Source organism: Protomyctophum parallelum (genome assembly GCF_964188405.1).
Source record: "Protomyctophum parallelum genome assembly, chromosome: 8".
NCBI lineage: Eukaryota > Metazoa > Chordata > Actinopteri > Myctophiformes > Myctophidae > Protomyctophum > Protomyctophum parallelum.
Genome location: NC_139703.1, coordinates 41417073 through 41439165, shown reverse-complemented (window position 1 = coordinate 41439165; position 22093 = coordinate 41417073). Strand labels below are relative to the sequence as shown.

General features: G+C 43.0%; 1 protein-coding gene across 4 annotated transcripts in view; it reads left to right on the top strand.

Moving 5' to 3' along the window:
- rap1gapb (RAP1 GTPase activating protein b) overlaps window positions 1–21994 on the top strand; it is a 94540-nt gene extending 72546 nt beyond the window's left edge. For 2 of the 4 annotated variants that reach the window (XM_083771737.1, XM_083771735.1), the window contains 11 exons: window positions 2862–3017; window positions 8533–8604; window positions 8707–8793; window positions 9455–9595; window positions 11384–11512; window positions 14788–14897; window positions 15125–15244; window positions 15910–16045; window positions 17023–17110; window positions 17429–17541; window positions 20161–21994. In XM_083771737.1, coding sequence (XP_083627863.1) covers window positions 2862–3017; window positions 8533–8604; window positions 8707–8793; window positions 9455–9595; window positions 11384–11512; window positions 14788–14897; window positions 15125–15244; window positions 15910–16045; window positions 17023–17110; window positions 17429–17541; window positions 20161–20244 — 1236 coding nt within the window. In that variant the 3' untranslated portion in view covers window positions 20245–21994. The remainder of the gene's footprint in view (window positions 1–2861; window positions 3018–8532; window positions 8605–8706; window positions 8794–9454; window positions 9596–11383; window positions 11513–14787; window positions 14898–15124; window positions 15245–15909; window positions 16046–17022; window positions 17111–17428; window positions 17542–20160) is intronic. The other 2 variants (XM_083771736.1, XM_083771738.1) reach the window with 2 other exon arrangements.
- The last annotated feature ends 99 nt before the right edge of the window (window positions 21995–22093 follow it).

Below are 22093 nucleotides of genomic sequence, written 5' to 3'. Positions count from 1 at the left end.
CAACACTCCCGTTATCTTACTGTCAATTCATCAGACCTGGTCAAATCACGTTGAGCTGTTTAGACGGAATCGAAATCATCAGATCCTGCTGAGTTGAACATGTGCATTAGTGCAAAAGTAGTAATAGTAATAACAATAGCAATAACATAACAATAATAATGGTAGTGGAAACAATGCCAATAATAATAATACATTTTATATAGCGTTTCTAGGTACTCGAAGTCGCTCTATAGAAACAGAATAAAACCAACTTCATTGGAAATCATGATTAAGTAGGGAATGCAATAATAATAATTAGATAATATATGATATCATGTGATATTATCTCAGCCATTTGCCCAGCATGTGTTGAGCTCATTATTAAGCAACTGCCCATGGCAGCTATCAGGCCCAGCAGCCCGTCTGCACAGAGACTGTGGGATGAGTGTTCTGTTGCCATCTGGACCCAGCAGGCCACCGTGTGGGTAAACATCAAGACTAACAGATAATGTGTTCAGGGATGGCGTCGTGGTAAGACACCACCTCCTCTGGCGCCTCGTGTTCTCATGCTGGCCCGGGAATGGATCTAGATAAGACCCCTCCCTTCCACCCTGAGCCAGTTTCTATATACGGTCTTTAGAAAAAGAAAATGGTCCAATGGAGAATAGACTGCCTATAGTGCCTACTCTGCCTAAATCTAATAGATACATACTCTTTACTTGGTGAAACGGACCTGATTGGCTGTGTATCCCCCCCCCCCCCCCCACACACACACACACGCCCACGCACACAGACACATTTTCATGTCTTGTCATTTTCCATGTTTTTTCACATTCAGTTTTTGGCCTTCGACTTCAGCAAATGATTGAGGTTCACCAGGGGCCTTAGGCAGGTGGCTGATTGGGCCTTAGGCAGGTGGCTGATTCTCTGAGAGCAAACACAATGGTTTATTAAGAGGCAACGGCTGTAAAGTAATTGGGCAGCAAACCAGAGAGGAATCATCCATAAATCGTCAGCATAAATAAATATAATTAAATCTATTTTGACGCACAGTGACCACATGAACAATGGGTACTGTGCCATTTTATGGGAGCACTTAGTTAATGCTGCCAGCTATTACGTCTGTCATCAACAGGTGCAAAGTGGGCTTATTATGGGGTGTATAATATTGCAGCGACAGGGAGCACATTCAGCATTATACTGCTGCAGAGCAGGTATTAAGCTGTGGAGGTCTTTCAAATGGGGGAGGAGAATGTACGCAGGAACTGTTCTCCATGGATAAGGAAGCATTGCCATTTATCATCCGACTGAAACGTAGATGTACAGTTTTGCAGTATATCGTCGTTGTCCGGTGGCAACCAATGGTTTTGGACATACAACCTAGATCACAATGCTTCGAGATGCGCCGTGAGCTTGTAGATCGGCTATTTTCACCATGTTTGTGCGACATTCTTGTATGATGATGAAGTAGACAGGGCATTCATTTATGAAAGAAAACACTAATGGTTGAAATGTGAAGCTACAAGGTGTCTGCCCGACAGCTACAATATAAGTGTTTATAAATACATTACAATTATAATGTACATATAAGTGTGTAATATAGAGCACTCTAGTATTAAAATATCTGATAAAATGCACATTTAATGTCTCACTGCCATTGACTCTCCACATTTCGGCATTACATTTAAAAAGACTAATGCATGAATTTTGTCCTTGTACGTTTATTGATTTTTAGACTGCCTTGCTGCACCATCTGTAGAATAATATTTCCCTGGCTGCCAGGCTAATAGCACTCATCATGACTCTTGCCCCATGTTCTGGGTTCCTGGCTTGATGAGTAGCATAATAGAAAGAATCATTGTGAATCTGCTATGAAACAGGAGGCACTTTGGCTGAGGGAAGTAGGGATGCACCCCCCCCCCCCCCCCCCCCCCCCCCTCGGACAGGAGGGGGGAAATAATAATTTTATTCGGCCTAATAAATATGCTGTATCACAGTATCAGCGCTTTTTCCTGGTTAGTTGCCTGTGTCCAGTTTGTTCATATAACTTACGTGTGGAGAGGGAAAGTAAAAGCCACTTTTCCGCATGAAAATGCACATGCACGAGGCGCGTGCATGTGCATTTTACAGGGCGCACCCCCTCCTAAACGTTCAGCACCTCCTACTGTAAATATCTTCCCGCTGCCCTGAAGCACTTAACCAATTCTGCAAATGTATCATGCCATAAAAACAGGAAGTACTGTATACCTCAGCACAGATTGCTGAGGTATGTAATTTTGCCAGTGGACAGGGTAATTAGTTGGACAGGTAAACAGGGAAAGTGCATGCATCTGCTGTTTGTGTTAAAATACTATTTTAATCATCTTAAATTTTCCCATAGGGACACTTTTTAAAATTATGGAATGCATCATAAAAATCAATCAACTTCAAATTGAAGATGCCAGCTGAAGGATAAACATCTGTAATTCCAGCATTGTGGGTTGACACTAGTGACATGACATTTGTCCATCATGCTTTAATGAAAATGATTGAAAAGCGTTATTTCTATCATAAGATTGACAACAAAGTCAACAATGTCTTGCTCTCATTGTGTGTGTGCGTGTGTGTGTGTGTGTGTGTGTGTGTGTGTGTGTGTGTGTGTGTGTGTGTGTGTGTGTGTGTGTGTGTGTGTGTGTGTGTGTGTGTGTGTGTGTGTGTGTGTGTGTGTGTGTGTGTGTGTGTGTGTGTGTGTGTGTGTCTGCGTGTCTGCGTGCCTGCTTGCGTGCGTGTGCGTATTTAGGCATATATTATTGCAAATGTGCATAGGCATTGCCAATTAATTTCTCTGGGATGAATTAAATTGCTCCCTCCTGAGATGTGGTTTGTTTTATTGTGCCATCCAGCTGCAGAGGAAGCGACACATAGGCAATGACATCGTGGCCCTGGTGTTTCAGGAGGAGAACACGCCCTTCGTGCCAGACATGATCGCCTCCAACTTCCTACATGGCTACGTGGTGGTGCAGGTGGAGAATGCGTGTTCGGACAATGTCACCTATAAGGTAGTGGCTTTGCCTTTAAGCCATTTAAACCAGGAATGCATCTGTGTCGTTTTAGATTTCATACGTTAGCTTAAAGGTTTCATAACATTAATTGTCATTTATATATATATATATAAACATTTTTAGGTTTTATGACCTCAATTACACCCAAGAAACATTCAGTGGGTTTTCTGTGGTCTGGAGTTTTCTCTGGGGTTTGGAAGCCTTTTGAGCTGCAATGAAAACAGGCAAAACAGTGAGACTGTTTTCAGACATCTGCTGGCAAATCCCATTGACATATACAGTATGGGATTTGCAGCCTGTGACGTCACAAACAGCAGGAAAATCAGAGCAATTGTTTGAGCCAGAAAACCCCAGACTACAGAAAATCTACTGAATGTTAAAAGTTTAGGTTTTTTGGTGAGCTCAGAAAACCATTTTTTTTTAGAAACATTACAAAAACTTTTTTCTAATGTCACCATCCCTTGAAGGAGAGTTGCGACATCTCCGTTCACTTCATGGGGCCAGTCCAATGGTGGCTCCATGCGGCTATGGGGAGCCGAATAGTTACAAAGCCCTGCACGGAGTGCACTGGACTCTACGGGAGTCGAGTAGACAAGGCATGAACAAATGCCTAATGACTGTGACCTTTGTAAAAAATAATCGATACAGACAAATGAAAGACATATTTTCGGATACCTTGTTTTCTGATTTGCAAACGATATAATTATATTGATGTCTCAAAAGAGCACAATAACACTTTGTGCAATGCTGTAGTTGGGTGCCTCTGAATTTCTGAGAGGGCAGTATCGTGAGAATACTGCCTTTTGATCAGTCACAGTCGCAAGTGAATGAAACGCAACAGCCCAGCTTTAATGAAAGGTAGAGATTGTGGACTCCTACAAGTTCCTTGGTGTACACCTGAACAAAGACCTGGACTGGAGAGACAATACAGAGGCTGTATACAAAAAGGGTCAGAGCAGACTGTACCTCCGGAGGCTCAAGTCCTTTGGTGTGTGTAGCAGGCTACTGGTGATGTTTTACCAGTCTGTCGTGGCCAGCGTTCTGCTTTATGCAGTGGTATGCTGGGGGGGGGGGGGGGGGGGGGGGGGGGGGGCATCAAGGCCGGTGAGCTCAACAAGCTCAATAAGATCATAAAGAAGGCCAGCTCTGTTGTTGGCCTCCGAATGGAGAGCCTGCAGTCAGTCGCGGAGAGGAGGATCGGGGATAAACTGAACTCCATGCTGGCTAATCCCTCCCACCCCTTCCATGGTGTGCTGCAGGATAGGATGAGCACTTTCAGCCGTAGGCTCACACTCCCCCCCGAGGATGCACACGGAACGATACAGACTCTTGCATGCCAACTGCTATCAGACTATACAATGCCAATGCATAAGTACTGCCTCCCCCCAAATGGCATATGGTCCTTGGTGGTCCTGGTCTTGTGTGGTTATGTCCATTTGTGTCTGTTTTGTCTTCTTCTGTCTGTCCAGTTGTTTTAGCTTTTATGTGTCACATTGTGCTGTTGGAACGCTTCAATTTCCCCTCTGGGATTAATAAAGTATATCTCATCTCATCTCATCTCATCTCATCTCAAAGTGCAGTAGCCTAAGTATGCTCAAGGTGAAAACTGAGATAATTGGCTTTAAATTTTTTCAACTGGCCAGCCAAATGGGTATAAAGGTGATATGTATCTATAAATGCGCCACATCGGTCTCCCCACAACTTCAATTTTGCCCAGGCTCCGGACAGGGCCCAAATCCAGATCACCCCTAGCCCTAGATCTCCATAGCTGGCCTGTTCTGACATCCCAATGATGTTATATACTGTAGGAATAAAGGGAAAAAGAGAGACAGATACAGAAATCTCCATATATGGGCATAAAAGGGACACAGACAGATGGGTGGAACGGGTACTCTGACACGTGTACTACGGGACTTTTTCCCCACATTAGAAGAGGATATCAGCCGTTTCCAGGCACAAGGTCACATTGTAGTTTGTGGAGACCTAAATGCCAGAACAGGACATGGGCCTGACACCCTCAATACACAGGGAAACAAACACTTACCAGGAGGGGGAAAACATCAGCTCCCAACATGTCCCCCGAGATTCAACCACGACAAAACAACAAACAAACATGGGTCACAACTACTACAACTCTGTCGCTCACTGGGTCTGTACATCGTTAACGGTAGACTCCGAGGGGACTCCTTCGGTAGATATACATGCAGCTCATCCCTGGGAAACAGCACGGTAGATTACTTCATCACTGACATGAACCTGGCATCTCTCAGAGCTTTCACAGTCAGCCCGCAAAACACCCCTGTCGGACCACAACAGAACCACGGCCTATCTAAACAGATCAACACACAGACACAAAGAACAAACGCCAAACAAACTACACAATATAAGAAAACGCTACAAATGGAAGGAACACAGCGCAGAAGCCTTCCAAAATGCTATTAGACAAAAACAAGTCCAATCACAACTGGACCAGTTCCTAGAAAAAACCTTTGAAGAAAACAGTGAAAGTGTAAACAGGGCAGTAGAAGGCCTCAATTATATATTCGAAATTACAGCCTCACTAGCAAACCTAAAAGTATCAAACAAGAAAGCCAGAAAAAAATTTGAGAATGACAAATGGTACGATAATGACTGCAAGAATCTCAGGAAAAAATTAAGGAAACTATCAAACCAAAAACACAGAGACCCAGACAACCACAACACACGTCTCCAATATGGGGAAACACTGAAACAATACAAGAACACAGTAAGAGAAAAAAGAGACCAACACGTTAGAAACCAACTGCAAGATATTGAGGATTCCATACAGACAAACAGCTTCTGGGAAAACTGGAACAGACTTAATAAGCTAAAACAGGACGAACTACCCATCCAAAATGGAGATATATGGGTAAACCATTTTTCTAGCCTCTTTGGCCCAATCGAGAAGAACAAAGAACAAAAACAAATAAAAGATAAACTACAAAACCTAGAGTCAGCCATAAAAGACTACCAGAATCCACTAGATTCCCAAATCAACCTAAAAGAACTACAAGACAAAATAAAAACACTTAAAACAAAGAAGGCCTGTGGGGCAGACGGAATTCTAAATGAAATGATAAAATTCACCGACCTCAAATTCCAACTGGCCATATTAAAACTCCTAAATATCGTGCTCAGCTCTGGGATTTTCCCCAGCACATGGAATCAAGGGCTGATAACGCCACTCCACAAAAGTGGAGACAAATATGACCCAAATAACTACCGCGGGATTTGTGTAAACAGCAACCTCGGAAAGATACTCTGCATGATCCTCAACCACAGAATTCTAAATTTCCTGACAGAAAGCAATGTCCTGAGCAAATCACAAATTGGCTTTCTACCAAAATATCGCACAACAGACCACATTTACACTCTCAACACCCTAATTGACAACCAAATAAACAAAAACAAAAGCAAATTATTCTCCTGCTTTGTCGACTTCAAAAAAGCATTCGATTCAATTTGGCATGAGGGTCTGATGTACAAACTGTTGGAAAGTGGCATTGGGGGGAAAACCTATGACATCATAAAATCAATGTACACTAACAACAAATGCGCAGTCAAAATAGGCGAAAAGCACACAGACTTTTTCCCCCAAAGCCGTGGAGTTAGACAGGGATGCAGCCTGAGTCCAACACTCTTCAACATATATATCAACGAATTAGCAAAAACGCTAGAACAATCTACAGCTCCAGGCATCCTCTTGGCAAACACAGAAATCAAATGCTTACTTTACGCAGATGACCTGCTGCTGCTGTCCCCAACCAAGGAAGGACTACAGCAGCAACTCGATCTCCTAGACAAATTCTCCCAGACATGGGCCCTGACAGTGAACCTAACCAAGACTAAAATCATGATATTTCAAAAAAGGCCCAGCCGCCAAAACCACCAATTTTTCCTAAATACAATCCCACTAGAACAAACTAAAAACTATACCTACCTTGGCCTAAACATCAGCAGCACAGGGAACTACAACCAAGCTGTAAAGGACCTGAGAGACAAGGCAAGAAGGGCATTCTATGCCATCAAAAGAAACATCAAAATAGACATCCCAATTAAAACATGGCTTAAAATACTGGACTCTGTGATAGAACCAATTTCCCTCTATGGTTGCGAGATCTGGGGACCATTAGCAAACCATGACCTTGAAAAATGGGATAAACACCAAACCGAGACCCTACACACAGAATTCTGCAAATCCATTCTCCGTACCCAGCGAAAAACACCAAATAATGCATGCAGGGCAGAATTAGGACGATACCCACTCATAATCAAAATAAAAAAGAGAGCACTTAAGTTCTACAACCACCTAAAAGAAAGTGACCTAGATGCACTCCATAACAAGGCACTCACACACAGTGAAACTCTAGAGAGATGCCCCCTCAGCCAGCTGGCCCTGGAACTCCGGGCACAAACACAAACAGAGCCACGAGATAGAAAACCCATTGGACTAAACCAAATTATAAAACAGCAAAAGGAAAACTATCTGACACACTGGAAAGTGGCAACACAAAAGCAGAGTAAACTAGAATGCTATCTGGCCCTAAACAGAGAATACACAGTGGCAGAATACCTGAGCACTGTGACCGACCCAAAACAAAGAAAAATCTTAACTAGGTACAGACTCAGTGAGCACAGTCTCGCGATCGAGAAAGGCCGTCATAGGCAGACCTGTATCCCGAGAGAAGACAGACTATGCACCCACTGCACACTCAATGAAGTGGAAACCGAGCTACACTTCCTAACCATCTGTCCATTGTACCAAGACATCAGAGACACATACTTCCCACAGATTACAACCACACACGGAGATTTTGAAAACATGACCAATGACAAAAAACTCCCATATCTGCTGGGCGAAGTACAACAATGTGCAAACACAGCAGCAAGATTTGTGAGTTGCTGTGATAGGAGAAGGATATCAAATGGAACACAACCACCGTAAAGACTAATCATTGTGTATATGCCTGCACTATACCTGCATCGAGTGATCTATTGAAGAATCTGACAAAGTACATAATTTTTGTTTTTGTTTTGATTGTATTGCTGTATTGTTGTACTGTTCTTTCTGCTTTGGCAATGTAAACGTATGTTTTCTCATGCCAATAAAGCCCTTTGAATTGAATTGAATTGCATAGCCGGGTAGGGCTTGGATGTCCAACTTCCATCGTTACCGACTCGTTGCTCTACAGCCAGGCACCGGTCTAGTTACTTTTATTATGCATGATGTAATTCTCATGCCCAAAACTTTGAATTGCTGATTTGGCCCTTGACCTCCAAAATCTAGTTACTGCACTCTACCTTGATTTTGAGTTAGGTTTTGTAGTTACTGCGCTTTTTCTCTAAAACAAAATTAAACTCTGATATTTTGTCACAAGATAAAACAGACACAAATGAGTACATTTTTCAATTTCGACCAAACATGCAACACTGCATTGGCTTTGTAGGGCAGTATAAGTTACCGTCGTTTGACCTCTTCCTTGCCCTTCAGGTGTCGGTGACAGCGAGAGATGATGTGCCTTTCTTCGGGCCCGCTCTGCCAGACCCCGCCATCTTTAAAAAGGTCAGAGATTGTTTACAAAGCAGATGATGTCATAACAAAATGCGGTAAAACTTTATTCACTTGCTCTTGACTTCTTTCACCTCCCGGTGTTGTCGTCCACAGGGCCCTGAATTCCACGAGTTCCTCTTCACTAAGCTTATCAATGCAGAGTATGCTTGCTATAAGGCTGAGAAGTTTGCCAAGCTGGAGGTGAGAAGAACCCTTTTCCACCAAAAGAACTTTGGTTCTAAAACTGGTTCCGTCCTAGATACTTGGAACCGTGGCGCTTTCACGGACTGGCGGCCATTTTTTGTTTCACTACTCTTCTGCTATGTTCAGCCAGGGAGCAGAACTGTTACACACACACTTATATAGTTCAAACAAATGGGCTCAATGCACACACGACATATTGGAAAGAAATTGGGCCCCTTCACAGGTGCTACCGATGATACTAATGAGGGCTCTGTTCCATTGTGGTCAATGAATGCAGTCAGGGTACTGATATCGTGCATGTTGGCTCACTGGAATCACACTGCTACACAAGTGGGTCTCAAAGTGTCCTTATGTTCCAAATGTCTCTGTATGGGCCTGTAACTCTGACAGTGTACAAATGGAACCAAATGGAACCAAATGTCAAGGACCCCCATAACTCTGAGAGTTATGGGGGATATATTTGGGGCTTTTTGCCTTTATTGATAAATTAACAGTAGTTTGACAGGAAACGGGGAGAGAGATGGGGGAAGACACGCAAAGGTCGACAGGATCGTGACTCGAACCTGCGACACGCTGTCAGGCTGGATTACCAGCCTAGGGGCCTGGGCCAGGCCATAGAGCCCATTCTTAGCACTGCGTGTGTGTTGTGGTTGGCCAGGAGCGTACGCGGTCGGCCCTGCTGGAGACGCTGTATGAGGAGCTGCATATCCACAGCCAGTCCATGATGGGCCTGGGAGGAGACGAGGACAAACTGGAGAACGGAGGAGGAGGGGGAGGGGGATTCTTCGAGTCCTTTAAGGTAATGCGCATGCAGCCCCAGCCGTCGCCCATCCCACATTTGATGTGGGACGTGCTAAATGGCGCTAATTGGCGGCTAACTATATTCTGCAAGTCTGCATGTTTGAGAGCGAGAGAATGCTGACTGAGAAAATGGTCTTTGATCTTTGTTTGTTGTTTTTTTTTCTTCTTGGTTTGGGATTCTGGGTAATCACACATGAGAAATGAGTTCACGTCTGCAGTTTTGTGGGGGAAAAAAAGGAACATTTTATTGCCGGCAGCGCAAAAGACAAACAACAGCATGATCCCAGTAGACAAGATACGATGTATTGAAGGCAAAATGTCAAAGTGAGGAGTGAAGACTAAAGAGTCTGTCTTTTCTATTTGAGCAGCACTCGGAATAAATGAGAGCCAGCTCTTGAGTTATAGATTCAGCCTGCAGGTTAAATTATGAACATTTATGGGACAATAGAGGGTGTCATCCCTGTTGTGCTCAAGTGACAGCCAGTGTGTGTGTGTGTGTGTGTGTGCGTGCATCAGACACGGGGAATATCCCACCATTAGCCTGTGTTATTATACATAATAGTTGCATGTTAGGATGTTGCAACATGACACGTTGGTGTGAGCTTGTAGATGTGCTATTTTCAATGACTTTCAAGTTTCAAAACAACTATAAATCGGGCTGCCTTTACACCGACTGTGGGTGCTTCACCATCAGTATAGCCATTATGACGGTGGAGTGTGGCCCCAAACACAGAGTTATGGCAACTGGAGCTGTGGTTATTATCATGCACGCCTGATGAACAGTTCAATGACCCTTCGTTAGCAAGGATGATGATGATGCTTGCATGGCTCCCTGTGGACATAGATATTATTTTTCTCCTCTCTCTACATGTATCCCTTTCCTCTACTTAACACACTCTCTCTCTACATACACCTCTTCAGTATATCTCCCATCATACGATGTTACTGTATGGATATACTCTTTGCCCCCTCCCTCTCGATCTCTCCCTCTCTTTCGCTCGTCTCTATCAACTCCACCTCCCACGAGAGAGACAATACCACTGTAGTATGCATTTACCCCTGGCCTTTGTCCAGATCATAAATGAAGGCGGCAGAAGAAGCACACAGGCAGCACGCACACACGCACGCACACACACACACACACACACACACACACCCTCAGAGCTTCTTTGAAGCTGTCACTCTGACGCACCGGCTGAAACTCTCTCACTGCGTTCCTCTCATGCTGCCTGCTGCTCGTTCACCCTCTATCCGGTTGTTCTGCACTGCCCCTCAGTGTTTAAGATGTGTTCCTGCATGCTTTGCACACATACACACGCACACACCTGATATACACGCATGCACAAGCATCCATAAACATGCACTCTTCTAAAAAAAAACACACATATTTGTAGTCAACGGCATTCATAAAAAGAAGCTTGACAGGGTCTTCAGTCTGTGTTAGGAGGTGCGCTAAACATAATATGATTATTTAAGAGAACTACCAAACAAATATTTCCACACATGTTTAAAAAATATATATATATTCCTTCACTAGTATGTTGACATACATTAAGCCTTTGGATAAATCCATCAAAAATATATATTTACATTTTTGTTACTGCATTTTTGTAACTACAAAATATTGGCAAAACATGTAAATGTTTTGCTGAAATAATTTGTTAATGGTAAGAACTATTGTAAGCTGACATTCATCTACAATAGATGTGTGGTATGGGTAAAAACAAATGTCAGTATGGAAGGCCTCGCACTGACAGGTGTCTCCTCCTCGTCTCTCTGTGTGTAGCGGGTGATCCGCAGCAGAAGCCAGTCTATGGACGCCATGGGCCTCAGTAACAAGAAGTCACACACAGTCTCTACTAGTCACAGTGGCAGCTTTACGCACAACCCAGAGAGTCCCAAAACCCCAGGGATAGTAAGTACTGTAGCCCCAGGCTCCTGGTTCAGCCGAGGCTAGGGCTGGGCCATTTCATCAAAACCCACATTTGGAACTTCTAACCTGCTTGTAGGTTAATCGAATTGAGAAGCAGGTTTTCTTTCCTGACCTTTCATATCAGCGAAACAAAATTTGAATTGATTTTTTTTCCTTCTGATTAACCACTTTAAGTCCTGTATTATACTTACTTGTACAATGGTGGCGTGTGAAAATAGCCGATCTGTAAGCTCACAATGTGACACAATGTGAGCTTGTAGATCTGTTATTTTCACTTTAAAAAACAAAGATCGTTCATTAATCGTAATGGAGGCAAAAGTTTGAAATGACCGTGATTTTGATTTGAAGTTGTATATAGCCCAGCCCTAACTGAGGCCTGCACACACAGGAACACCCACACACGAACATAAACACACTTAGGTGCACACATACTGTATGTGAATGCATGCACATAGAGTTACACACTACCCTTACATATGCCAATGCTGCCTTTCGCTTGTGTAGAAAACATGTCACACTTTCAATAATCAGCATTTTAGTCCTGCTTGCACCACAAGAATGTTCACCACCCACATAACCACTTATCTTCATCCTTTGCTTTATACTAATTCATTCATTGATTGTATTGCAGTTATTAATTATTTTTGTTTCTCTTAACAAATTAACTGTGTAATCCCTGCAGTGATTGCTGAATTTCTCATTGTAATAAACAAAACAAAACAAAATAAACTTAGGGTGGATGAAAAGAAAAGGCGCATCTCTTGTGGAATTAAGTCCTCCCTAGTCCTCCCTATCCAGTGTAGTTTGTGACTCCTTGAGTTGAGGTTAGCGTAGCTGCTGTCTGACTACCCAGAGTCCCTCCCTCCTTAACAGTTGCTTTTGCATGATGATGACTAAGACTTCCTCTTGCATCTGAAGACCTATCTGTGCACTCCCTATGTTCTCCCTGCATGTTTGGCTTGGCTGTAAAGTAAGCATGGCTAAGTAAAGCCTTTAATGAAAGAGGATGTGCAAAATGTTTTGCTATATTTTCGTAAAGCTGGGGTATAGTGTCCTTTTAATTCAATCAGAATCCCCACCACCCGTGACCCAAACAAATTCTGGAACTCCAACAAGGATTTTAGAAATTGTTCATGGAGCTAAGTCTTCAAATCATTACCAGTCCTCCTACCATAAACCCTTTCTTATTGCCCCATGTCCTTCTTCCTCTTGCATCGCTAAATTGTTTCCTCTCAGGGCAGATACTGACAACATGGCTGCTTAGCTTTGTGGTGTTCTGACTCCAGCTGTTCCCTCTTGTGCCTCCAGCCTGCTCTAACTCTGAACTGCCTCTCATTGTGTCAGTGGTTCTCAACCTTTTCATATTTAAACTAAATGCTCATAACTTGCATTGTGAGGAATTTTTGCCTCTTATTTATATTATTTGACAATTTGCCCAATGTTTGACCAGTTTTTATAGAATAATTTGTTGATTACTTTTGACGCAGAAATCTTATTTTTATTTTAGCACATCATCTGGGGAGTGGGGACCCCCTCAAAATCATTTGGGGACCCCATGAATTGAACAATGTGGACCCTGTTGTAAACAAGTGTAATGCTTAATTGGGTCGTCCACTCACAGTTGACAGTCTTTGTATTGAGTTTGTGCTTAAAATGTACTGTAAATTCTACAAACTGTTAATAAATATTTCAATCAATCAAAATCCCTGGGTTGAGAACCAGTGATCTAGTATACGCACTGTATATGTATTTTCTGTGCGCTTTAACCAGCAATGTTGCTGTTTGAATTCTACTGCTACACGCATGATATCTCTCAATGTGATTCCCCCCCCTTTCCCTCTACCCCTGTCAAACTATCTTTGAAACTTAATTTCTTCTCCACTTTCTCTCTGCCTTTTCTCTCTGCCCCGTCTCGTCTTGTATGGCTCAGTCATTGCTTGTCCCGGGGAAAAGTCCCAGTAAATATGGACGTCGAGGCAGTGCCATAGGGATAGGAACAGTAGAAGAGGTTAATTCTCCCTTCTCATTTGCTTCTTTGCTGTTGTGTTTTCATGATGTAACATAATGTGATTGTTTTATTGTTTTGGATGTGTGTATTCATAATGGTTTAGTTCCCAAGGCTGTAAGCTTTCTTAGATGCAGTAGACAAACTTATTATAGAACCCATCCATGCAGTGAGGGATTTTGGAGATTAGTTTCTCAAATCTAAATATGTTCCATATCTTTTTCGTTCATTTTTTGTCATATAACCTGTTAACGCGCTGTTCCTTAATTGTTACTTGTCTCTGTTTGATATGGTCAATTTCATGATTTTTTTAAGAGCCAGCTCTCCCAGAAAAAAAAATGTATCTGAAGGGACTTCCTGGTTAAAAAAAAAGCACAACAAAAATATAATACACATCTCACTTCTAGCTGTCCACTCTGTCATTTCACATAACGCCTGGCGCCGTTCATCTCAAAATCTCAAAAGTGATTGCGGCCCACCCATCTGACATCTAACACGGCAGCCATAGAGCACCAAAGTCCTGACACCACTTGCTCATCCCCTGGTTCGTGGAAGTAATTTCTCTATGGAGAATAACATTGGGTTATCTTAAAATCGTCTCATATAAGTATTGTGGTCCAAAAATAAACAAACTGTCTCTGTGATATTATTGGGGAGGTGTCTCTGTATCGTTTACAACAGTCAGCCACTCATATTTGATACAGTCTGTTTCTAGCAAAAATCTTAACTAATTCAGTAACAGCAGTAACATTAGCGTTTTGTCGCAGTCAGTTGATTCTTCATATCCATATGAGTGAAACGGCCAGGATGATTTGTTTATTTTTCAAACACAGTTGTTATATGAGGCGATCTAAGATCCCCTATGGTGATTATAATACAAATAAAAAAGTACACAAACCCTGGGAACAGCGCCCTCTGTCGATATTGCCGTAAGCCTTCAGTGCTCAGGGCAGGTTTATTATCAATCGTTGGATTGCGTTCTGGCTCGGATCCACTAATATACTTTTAAGTTCCTATTTATCTGTATCGCAATGAATGTTTAGTTTTTCTTATTTTGGAGAAATAATACCATGACATTTATTTATTGTATCATTCATATCTTACTGTTTTGCCCCTTATTGGGGGGCTGACTTGCCCACCGGTTGGTAATCGCTGTGTGTAGGTAGTGTATATACAGTATACTCATGCTAATGAACTGAACCGCCTGCCCCCTGCATGTCATCATGTCTGACATGCCTCTGTCCTCTGCCAGTCATTGATCATTCCTGGGAAAAGTCCTACCAGGAAGAAGTCTGGAGCCTTCAACTCCCGTCGCAGCAGTGCCATTGGCATTGAAAACATCCAGGAGGTCCAGGAGAGGAGGTCAGTCGTGGATATAGTAGTGGGAACTTGACTTGACCAGTATCCGTCAAGACTTTTGAATGGTTTTCAAATTGATTTAGGATAGTTTTACATTTCAAGGATCCCCATATACGCTTATTAGTAAGTGAAGAATGTACCATCTAGCTGTAGACACTTTTGCGGATGAATATGTTGTAAACGAGAACTTTAAGCTTTAACATATTAACATATTTTCCTCTATTTTGAAGCCGGGAGGTGTCTCCTAGTCCCAGCACACAGAGGACCCCAGACAGTGGCCACATTTCCCAGGACGCCAAATCAGACTCCTCCAACCACAGTTCTCCAGAAATGCCTACCACTAAGCATAGGTAACTACCGTGTGAATATCCAGATTTCATTGGCTTTTAATTATGGAGGAAAAACAATTAGCTTCTATGCTACTTAGTTGTAAAAACGTATTTTTTGCAAGTTTCCCAACAAAACGTTTTTGACCTATTGTGAAATGCCTTTTTTATCTACACATTATTGTAGTTGATGTGTAACAATAAAGTCCAAGAAATACTGCTTGCCTCCCAAGTGGTGCCCAGCTTTCGGGGTTTGTGTGAACACAAACATTGGCTTGTGATTGGCTGATCACCCCATAGCGATGATTTGTTCGCCCGAGCAAAGTACATATTGAAGATAAAAGTGAGGGCAGAAAAGTGAAGACGGAAAGGTGAGGACACAAATTGTGATTGGCCAGAATGAGTTGACGTATGTCTGATAAGAGCGCCCCTCACTCACAATCTGAACAAGGCAACTGCATGACCACCAACGCATGTCAACCTAATAGGTCTTCATCAGGGTTTGTCTGACTACTTGGGATTCAAGCAGTACTTTCACCTCCGATTTTACCTGTGCCACCAAAGGACACCTGTTTATATAGAGCCACTACAATGATAGATGTGGCGCTTCCTCCTTTCGTTCTAATCTGCAGTTGATGTGTTTGAGTTGAGTTGAGTGTTTGAGTGGTCAGAGTGACCCAGGCGGGTAGTTCTGCAATGTGTTGCAGGGCTCCATCCATCCCAGAGGCTCAGGATCTGTCCCGTTCCTCTTCCAACGCGAGCAGCTTTGCCAGTGTTGTGGAGGAACATGAGCAGGAGGGAGTGGAGGAGTATGACACTGGTCTGGTGAGTCACTTCCGTCCTTATTAGCACATTTTACATGCCACTCCTTCAAGCGATTTCTTTTCCCTTTTCTGTTTCTTCTCCCAAGTGGCATTTCACAAACGAGGGGACATGGGATGTGCGACTTTGCCATATTAGAATACCATTTGCCTATATTATGACTGTGATTAAATCAAATGAATGAAGGTTGGACACTTTGTCCGTACAAGAAAGGTTATTTATGGCCTGGGCCGTGTCTCAGCGGTCCAGGCACCTTGGCCGGTAGTCCAAGTCTGGCAGTGTGCCGCGGGTTCGACTCCCGATCCCGACGGCCTTTACTGCATGTCACCCCCTCATCTATCTCCCCCATTTCCTGTCAGCCTACTGTCTGTACTCCCGCTATATAAAATAAAGGCGAAAGTCACAAAACAAAACATTATTTATTTAGACACATTTCATGTCAGTGTATTTCATCTATGGACTGATGGTTTGCACTTTTTTATTGGAGTGTTCTCTTCAGCAGAATCAGTGTTATAAGTGGCTGACACAAATATTCAAAGTCGTACAATTAGTCACACACGTTACCGCAGTGAAATTTGTTTCTTGGAGCGGTGAGCCGCAGCGTGCGCCGTGCTCGGGAATCATTAGTTGATTTGACCCCCAATCCAACCCATTGATGCTGAGTGCCAAGCAGGGAGGGATTGGGTCCCATTTTTACAGTCTTGGGTATGACCCAGCCGGGGATCGAACCCCCGACCTCCCAGTTTCAGGGCGGACACTCTAACCACAAGTCCACTGTCTGGATATTCTTTCAGTGCCACAGTGTTGCATGCACAATAGTAACATAGATAAGATAACCCTACAGATAATTACTTTTACTAATGATTTCTTAGCCTATTTGTTACAAAGCTTGTCCTTTACTTGGAAAATGTCAATCAAATTTAAGTTAAAAACAAAAACAAAGCTTGTCCTTATTTTACATTGTTTTCTGACCAATACAGGAAAGTCTATCTTCCGCTGGGACGCCTCACAAGAAGGATCCGTTTACGTCCGGCTCCTGGCTGGAGGACAGTGTGGCCAGCTCCCCAGGTGACCATAGGAATATGGCCTTCATTTACACTGTATGCAGTCTGGGGACTTCGCTGGTTAGACATGATCGTTCATTACCGATCGTTCATTTAAACACTACCGGTTTAAATCGTCAGACAACCTGGGATTTTCATTATATATACAGTATATACCCGCGACCCGACTACGGATAAGCGGTTGAAGATGGATGGATAGATGGATATATATATATATATATAATTATTTTTTTCAGTGCAGTGATGTTTTGTAGGTTCGGAAACGCTGGGTTAGCAAAGGTTTTATGCATTACCAGCCACAGATCTATGTTTTCCCTTGCAGCATCTGCTCGCCTGCAGCAGCAACCGGAGGGAGTTAGGGCATCAGAGCCCAAAGGAACAGACAGCCGAGCCAAGACAGAGCGCTCCTCATCACAGGAGCACAAGTCCTCATCAGTAAGATACAGAAACACAAACCTTTGGCTCCAATCATTAGATTTCACTATATTTTTCCAATGATTAACTTGTGTATGTGCATTGTATACTTCATATATAGCGTATAATTTTGTGTGTGTGTGTGTGTGTGCAATATGTGTGTGTGTGTGTGTGTGTGTGTGTGTGTGTGTGTGTGTGTGTGTGTGGTTAATGTTTACATTGTGGTCCTCTCTCTGTGTCTGTGTGCAGAACTGTTAGCCTCTCTTCATTGATCACTACATGGATGTCCATTTTCAGGTTAGCCTCTTCTAGGTCAGCTAGACTCATTCTGTCATCTTTCTTTCTCCGTCTTACTTAAGCGTTATTCATCATAGTCTGGTTTTTACGGTGGTGAGGTGACCACTGAACTACAACATGATGTCACTGAGCAAACCACCGCTCTCCCCAGCCCTTAGCTCTGTTTTTACTCACCCCTGCTCCACGTTATTACAGCTCCGGTGGTCACTTCACCACCGAAAATCCAGACCTATAGGCCCTCATTTATCAACCGTGCGTACGCCAAAATATGGGCGCACGCCGAAATTACCGACATTTTCGGCATTTAACATTTCCGGCAAAGCTTGAAATTGAACGTGACAACGTTCAAAACCCACCCCTGCTCGGGAGCTGGCGTACGTTTTGTCCTCACCTGTTTTTCTGTCGTAGAACAGCGGAGCAGCATTGTTTGACCAGCTGAGAGGCTGTCACAGGCATTTAAACATATGTTTTCACAACTAAAATGTTAATATAATACGGTATGTGTATGTAAAAAACAAAAGAGAGATTTCCAACTTTACAAGTAATTAAAATTGCGCAATTAAAAACAAAATAACATGTTTACAATGTATTAGTTTGTGCTTAATCAAACAGTGCTTTACTGGCCTTGTTATGCGAGCGCACTTGTGAGATGATTTTGGAGCGCATGCGGTGATGCAGCATATGTGATTATGATATTATTTTAAAAAAGGCATAAATGGACTGCACGCCTTTATTTCCAAGTGACAATGACAAGCATACAGCTTGCCTATTTGTAGTAAGTACTAGCAGGCTATAGGCGTAAGGGGCTTAATCATTCACCATTTAAATAAGTGCTTAGACAGGTTTTGACAGTTTTGACAGTTCAGATAAAAGCGAGATCATTTTCGGGGGTCGGGAGGACGCGTGACCGCGGCGTGCGTCGCCAATACATACCAGCACACATGCAAGCAAGCCTTCATCCATATGTTTATGATTCGTTCATCAATGATCAAATCACTACATAAACGTTGATTATGACTGCCTTCAGTGCCTTGACGACATGATAACCTATATCTCATGCAGGCATCACTGACACTCACCCACAGGACTTTAATATCACAGCAGTGTGCAGTCTCACGCCTTCGCCGTGCACTGCGCACGAATGGGTCAAATTAATATAGGCCAGCCCAAACGTATTCCATTCATGGCGATGCGATGACGATGTGTCATGTAGGTGCGTGCGTGCGTGAACATGACAGCAAGGCAAGCGAGGTGAGAGGGAAACAGACAGGGTAGGCCTACAACTTTATTTAATTCATGCAGGTGTTCGTTCTTCATTTATTTAACAACACACCAGTTAGTTGGGCTTGCAAGTTGCGTGTGCATGCAACGTGTGTGCGTCTGTGTGTGTGTATGAGAGAGGGGGGTGAGGCGGGCAGAAAGGCACGGTAACCATGGTTTCCATATCGTATAGCAGTGGTTCAGGTCGCAAAAACGAGGGCGAGGCTTGATTTCATAGGGCGTGCCAGATCGATTTCAGCCGTGACATTTATTAACGTCAGAACGAAATTAAGGAAGGATCAGCTGTTTGCGATCACTTTATAAATGCCGTGGCGACGTGGGTGTACTACGAAACCTGCACTCGAATCTGTGGCAGATTTTACACTCGATTGATAAATGAGGGCCTTAGAGCACAAAAGAGAATCCACATGAAGGGTTTTCTGTAGTAAAGAAATATGAACGTTATAATGCCATATAGGACGGTAGAATAAATTAAAGCCCTAAATGTGAATTCTGTAAGTGCACTTTAAAGCACCTCTCGAACCATTGTCTCTCTTAGGGGTAAAGTTGAATTTAAATACATAGTTCTACGCCAGTGACACTCACCAAAAACAGCAGATGTACTCTGATAAGATAAGCTGCACGCATCACTGCAATACATTGTGAACATCTTGTACATCTGCTATTTTTAGTGCAAGACACCATGTGCAACAAAGTACCATGCCCTAGGACTATGAGGACGATGATGGATGATTGTTTTTTGATGACCACTCTCCCATGGTTAGACAGACAATTGCCATGGTATAATGGAAGCCATTGTTTGTGTGTTAATAAATAAAAGAAATAAAAGAAAGAAAGAAATCTTAAAGCCTAATGATGTTACTTGTAGGCGGGTTTCGGAACTGTCCACAGCCCTCCTATGAGACACAGACCGAGTAGATAAAAATGGTACCATTTTACCATGAGCATTAGTGAGGAACAATAATAATTTTGTAAAAATACAAATCATAAGACGATAAGTTGAAAATGGTTGAAGTCGTCCTTGACCTGTAAACCCTAATTTTCTTCCTCTCTCTCACCCAGCATTCCCATAAGAGGCACCCCTTGCAAGAGACGAGGCGAGGGCACGTGAATTCCACTACTGATGCAGAGGACGAGCAGAGTTAAGAGGCCTGGGGGTTTTGACATTCACTTTATCCAGCGTGAACCTGCAGCCTCGTCTCGACAGCTGCCCCAGCTTCATGGACTTGTATGTACCTTCTAGCTCTCATTCTAAACGCACATGGAAGCCCTCTTGGAGTGTTCAGAGCATGGGAAAGGGGAAGGGGCGGCCAGCCTAGCACTCGGCTCCAGAGCAGTCCCACAACCACAACATCGCTTCTGACTGTTCTTCATTGGCTGGCTTAGCAGAGTAAAAAAACCAACACACCCACTCATTCTTTAGCCCCCCCACCCCCAGTCCCCCGTAACGCTCTGAAGCCCGTCTGGTTCAGTGGATTCACGGCGTGAAAGCTTTCCTGTTTTGAAGGGCAGGATTGGATTGGGAGTTGTTTGATCTCCGCGCCGAAGGTGAATTGAAAAGGAATCGGGAGGCGTGGCGGCAACAATCGGCGGTGTTTGTTCAGCTTAGCGGAGGAGGTGTGTCTGAGCAGACGAGTGGATAGTTGTGTGTCAGACAGTTGTTTTGTTGATTTCAGCCTCCACAAACCCCCACTGTGCTTTTGTAAGTTGGTTAGACTTTGATGTACCAGGTATGTGCGGTTAGTCAGTCCGTCGTGGCAAGCCGTTCTACTGATGATCTAATTCTTCTCCTGAGTGTGCTGGTGATGTTAATTAGACAGCTTTTTGTAGGTGTTTCTTGGGTCTTGTCGTTTTATTAAGACAGTACTTTGAATCATTTTTTTCTTGTCAGTCATTATCTCCAGGAGAAAATAGAGTTCAGCAGAGAATGTCTACCGTTTTTAAAATGCAAATGTGTTCATTTGCGTCATGATACATCTTAATTGTCACTTTCACTCTCAGCATCAGTGTATTAACATTCAAGCTCCCAAATCATTTTCAGTGTAAGTAAATGTTGACAATTCCACTGACTTATCAACAACGTTGTCTTTCCCTGTAGATAGGACAGTAAGAGGCAGCGACAGGAAGTCTTAATCCAGAATGCGAGCTACTGTCCCCTAATAATTTTGTGTCCAAGTTGTTTATCATAAAACCATTTCAAAATACGTGTATGGGTGTGTATTCAAACAGTACTGTGCATGGTGTAAATCTGCTTGCTTCTGTACACTGGTGCCATGCTTGTCATAGAGGTGTTGTGTCCTTGTGTTTTTGTCTTTCTTTGGAGGGAAAACAAACAGAAAAGCTAAAAACCAACTGACTTCTCCAGATGCAGTGCACATTGATGTCATGGTTTATTTTAAAATGTGTAATATATGTATGTATGTTCCCTAAAAGCACTACATTTAAAAAAATGAGACCTAGTTACTGACCTTGTTAAGAAAGAAAAAATAATAATGAATATGAATGACACTGTGACATGTCTTGAAGTTGCCTTTATAATGATTGTGTCAAGCGAGCTGCTTTGAGGTAAGGTCATGCAGTGGAATGGCCAACTGGCTTGAATGTAAAACAAACCTAATGACAGATATGTATATATTTTCCTACATAATCTGCTTCAGTGAATTCTCCCACCCCCACTAAGAGTAGACTTTTATCCACTTAAACCCTCTAGACTTAATTGGCTTGAACCAAATCTCTTTGCCGATCTACAAGCTCACAACGCACCACATTGCAACACGTTGTGAGCTTGTAGATCTGCTCTTTTTGGCTAATGTTCCCTTTAGAATATGGATGCTGGGGTTCAAGTGGTTTAGTCTCATTGCCTGAGAAAAGGTACTTACAGTAAGCAATATTACATGAGGCGTGCCAGTGCCATTAATGACGGTAAAGCACAACCTCAAGTGTAATATTGCGTTTATACAACAGATGGTGGTTGCACACTGGACGCGTTTTTCGG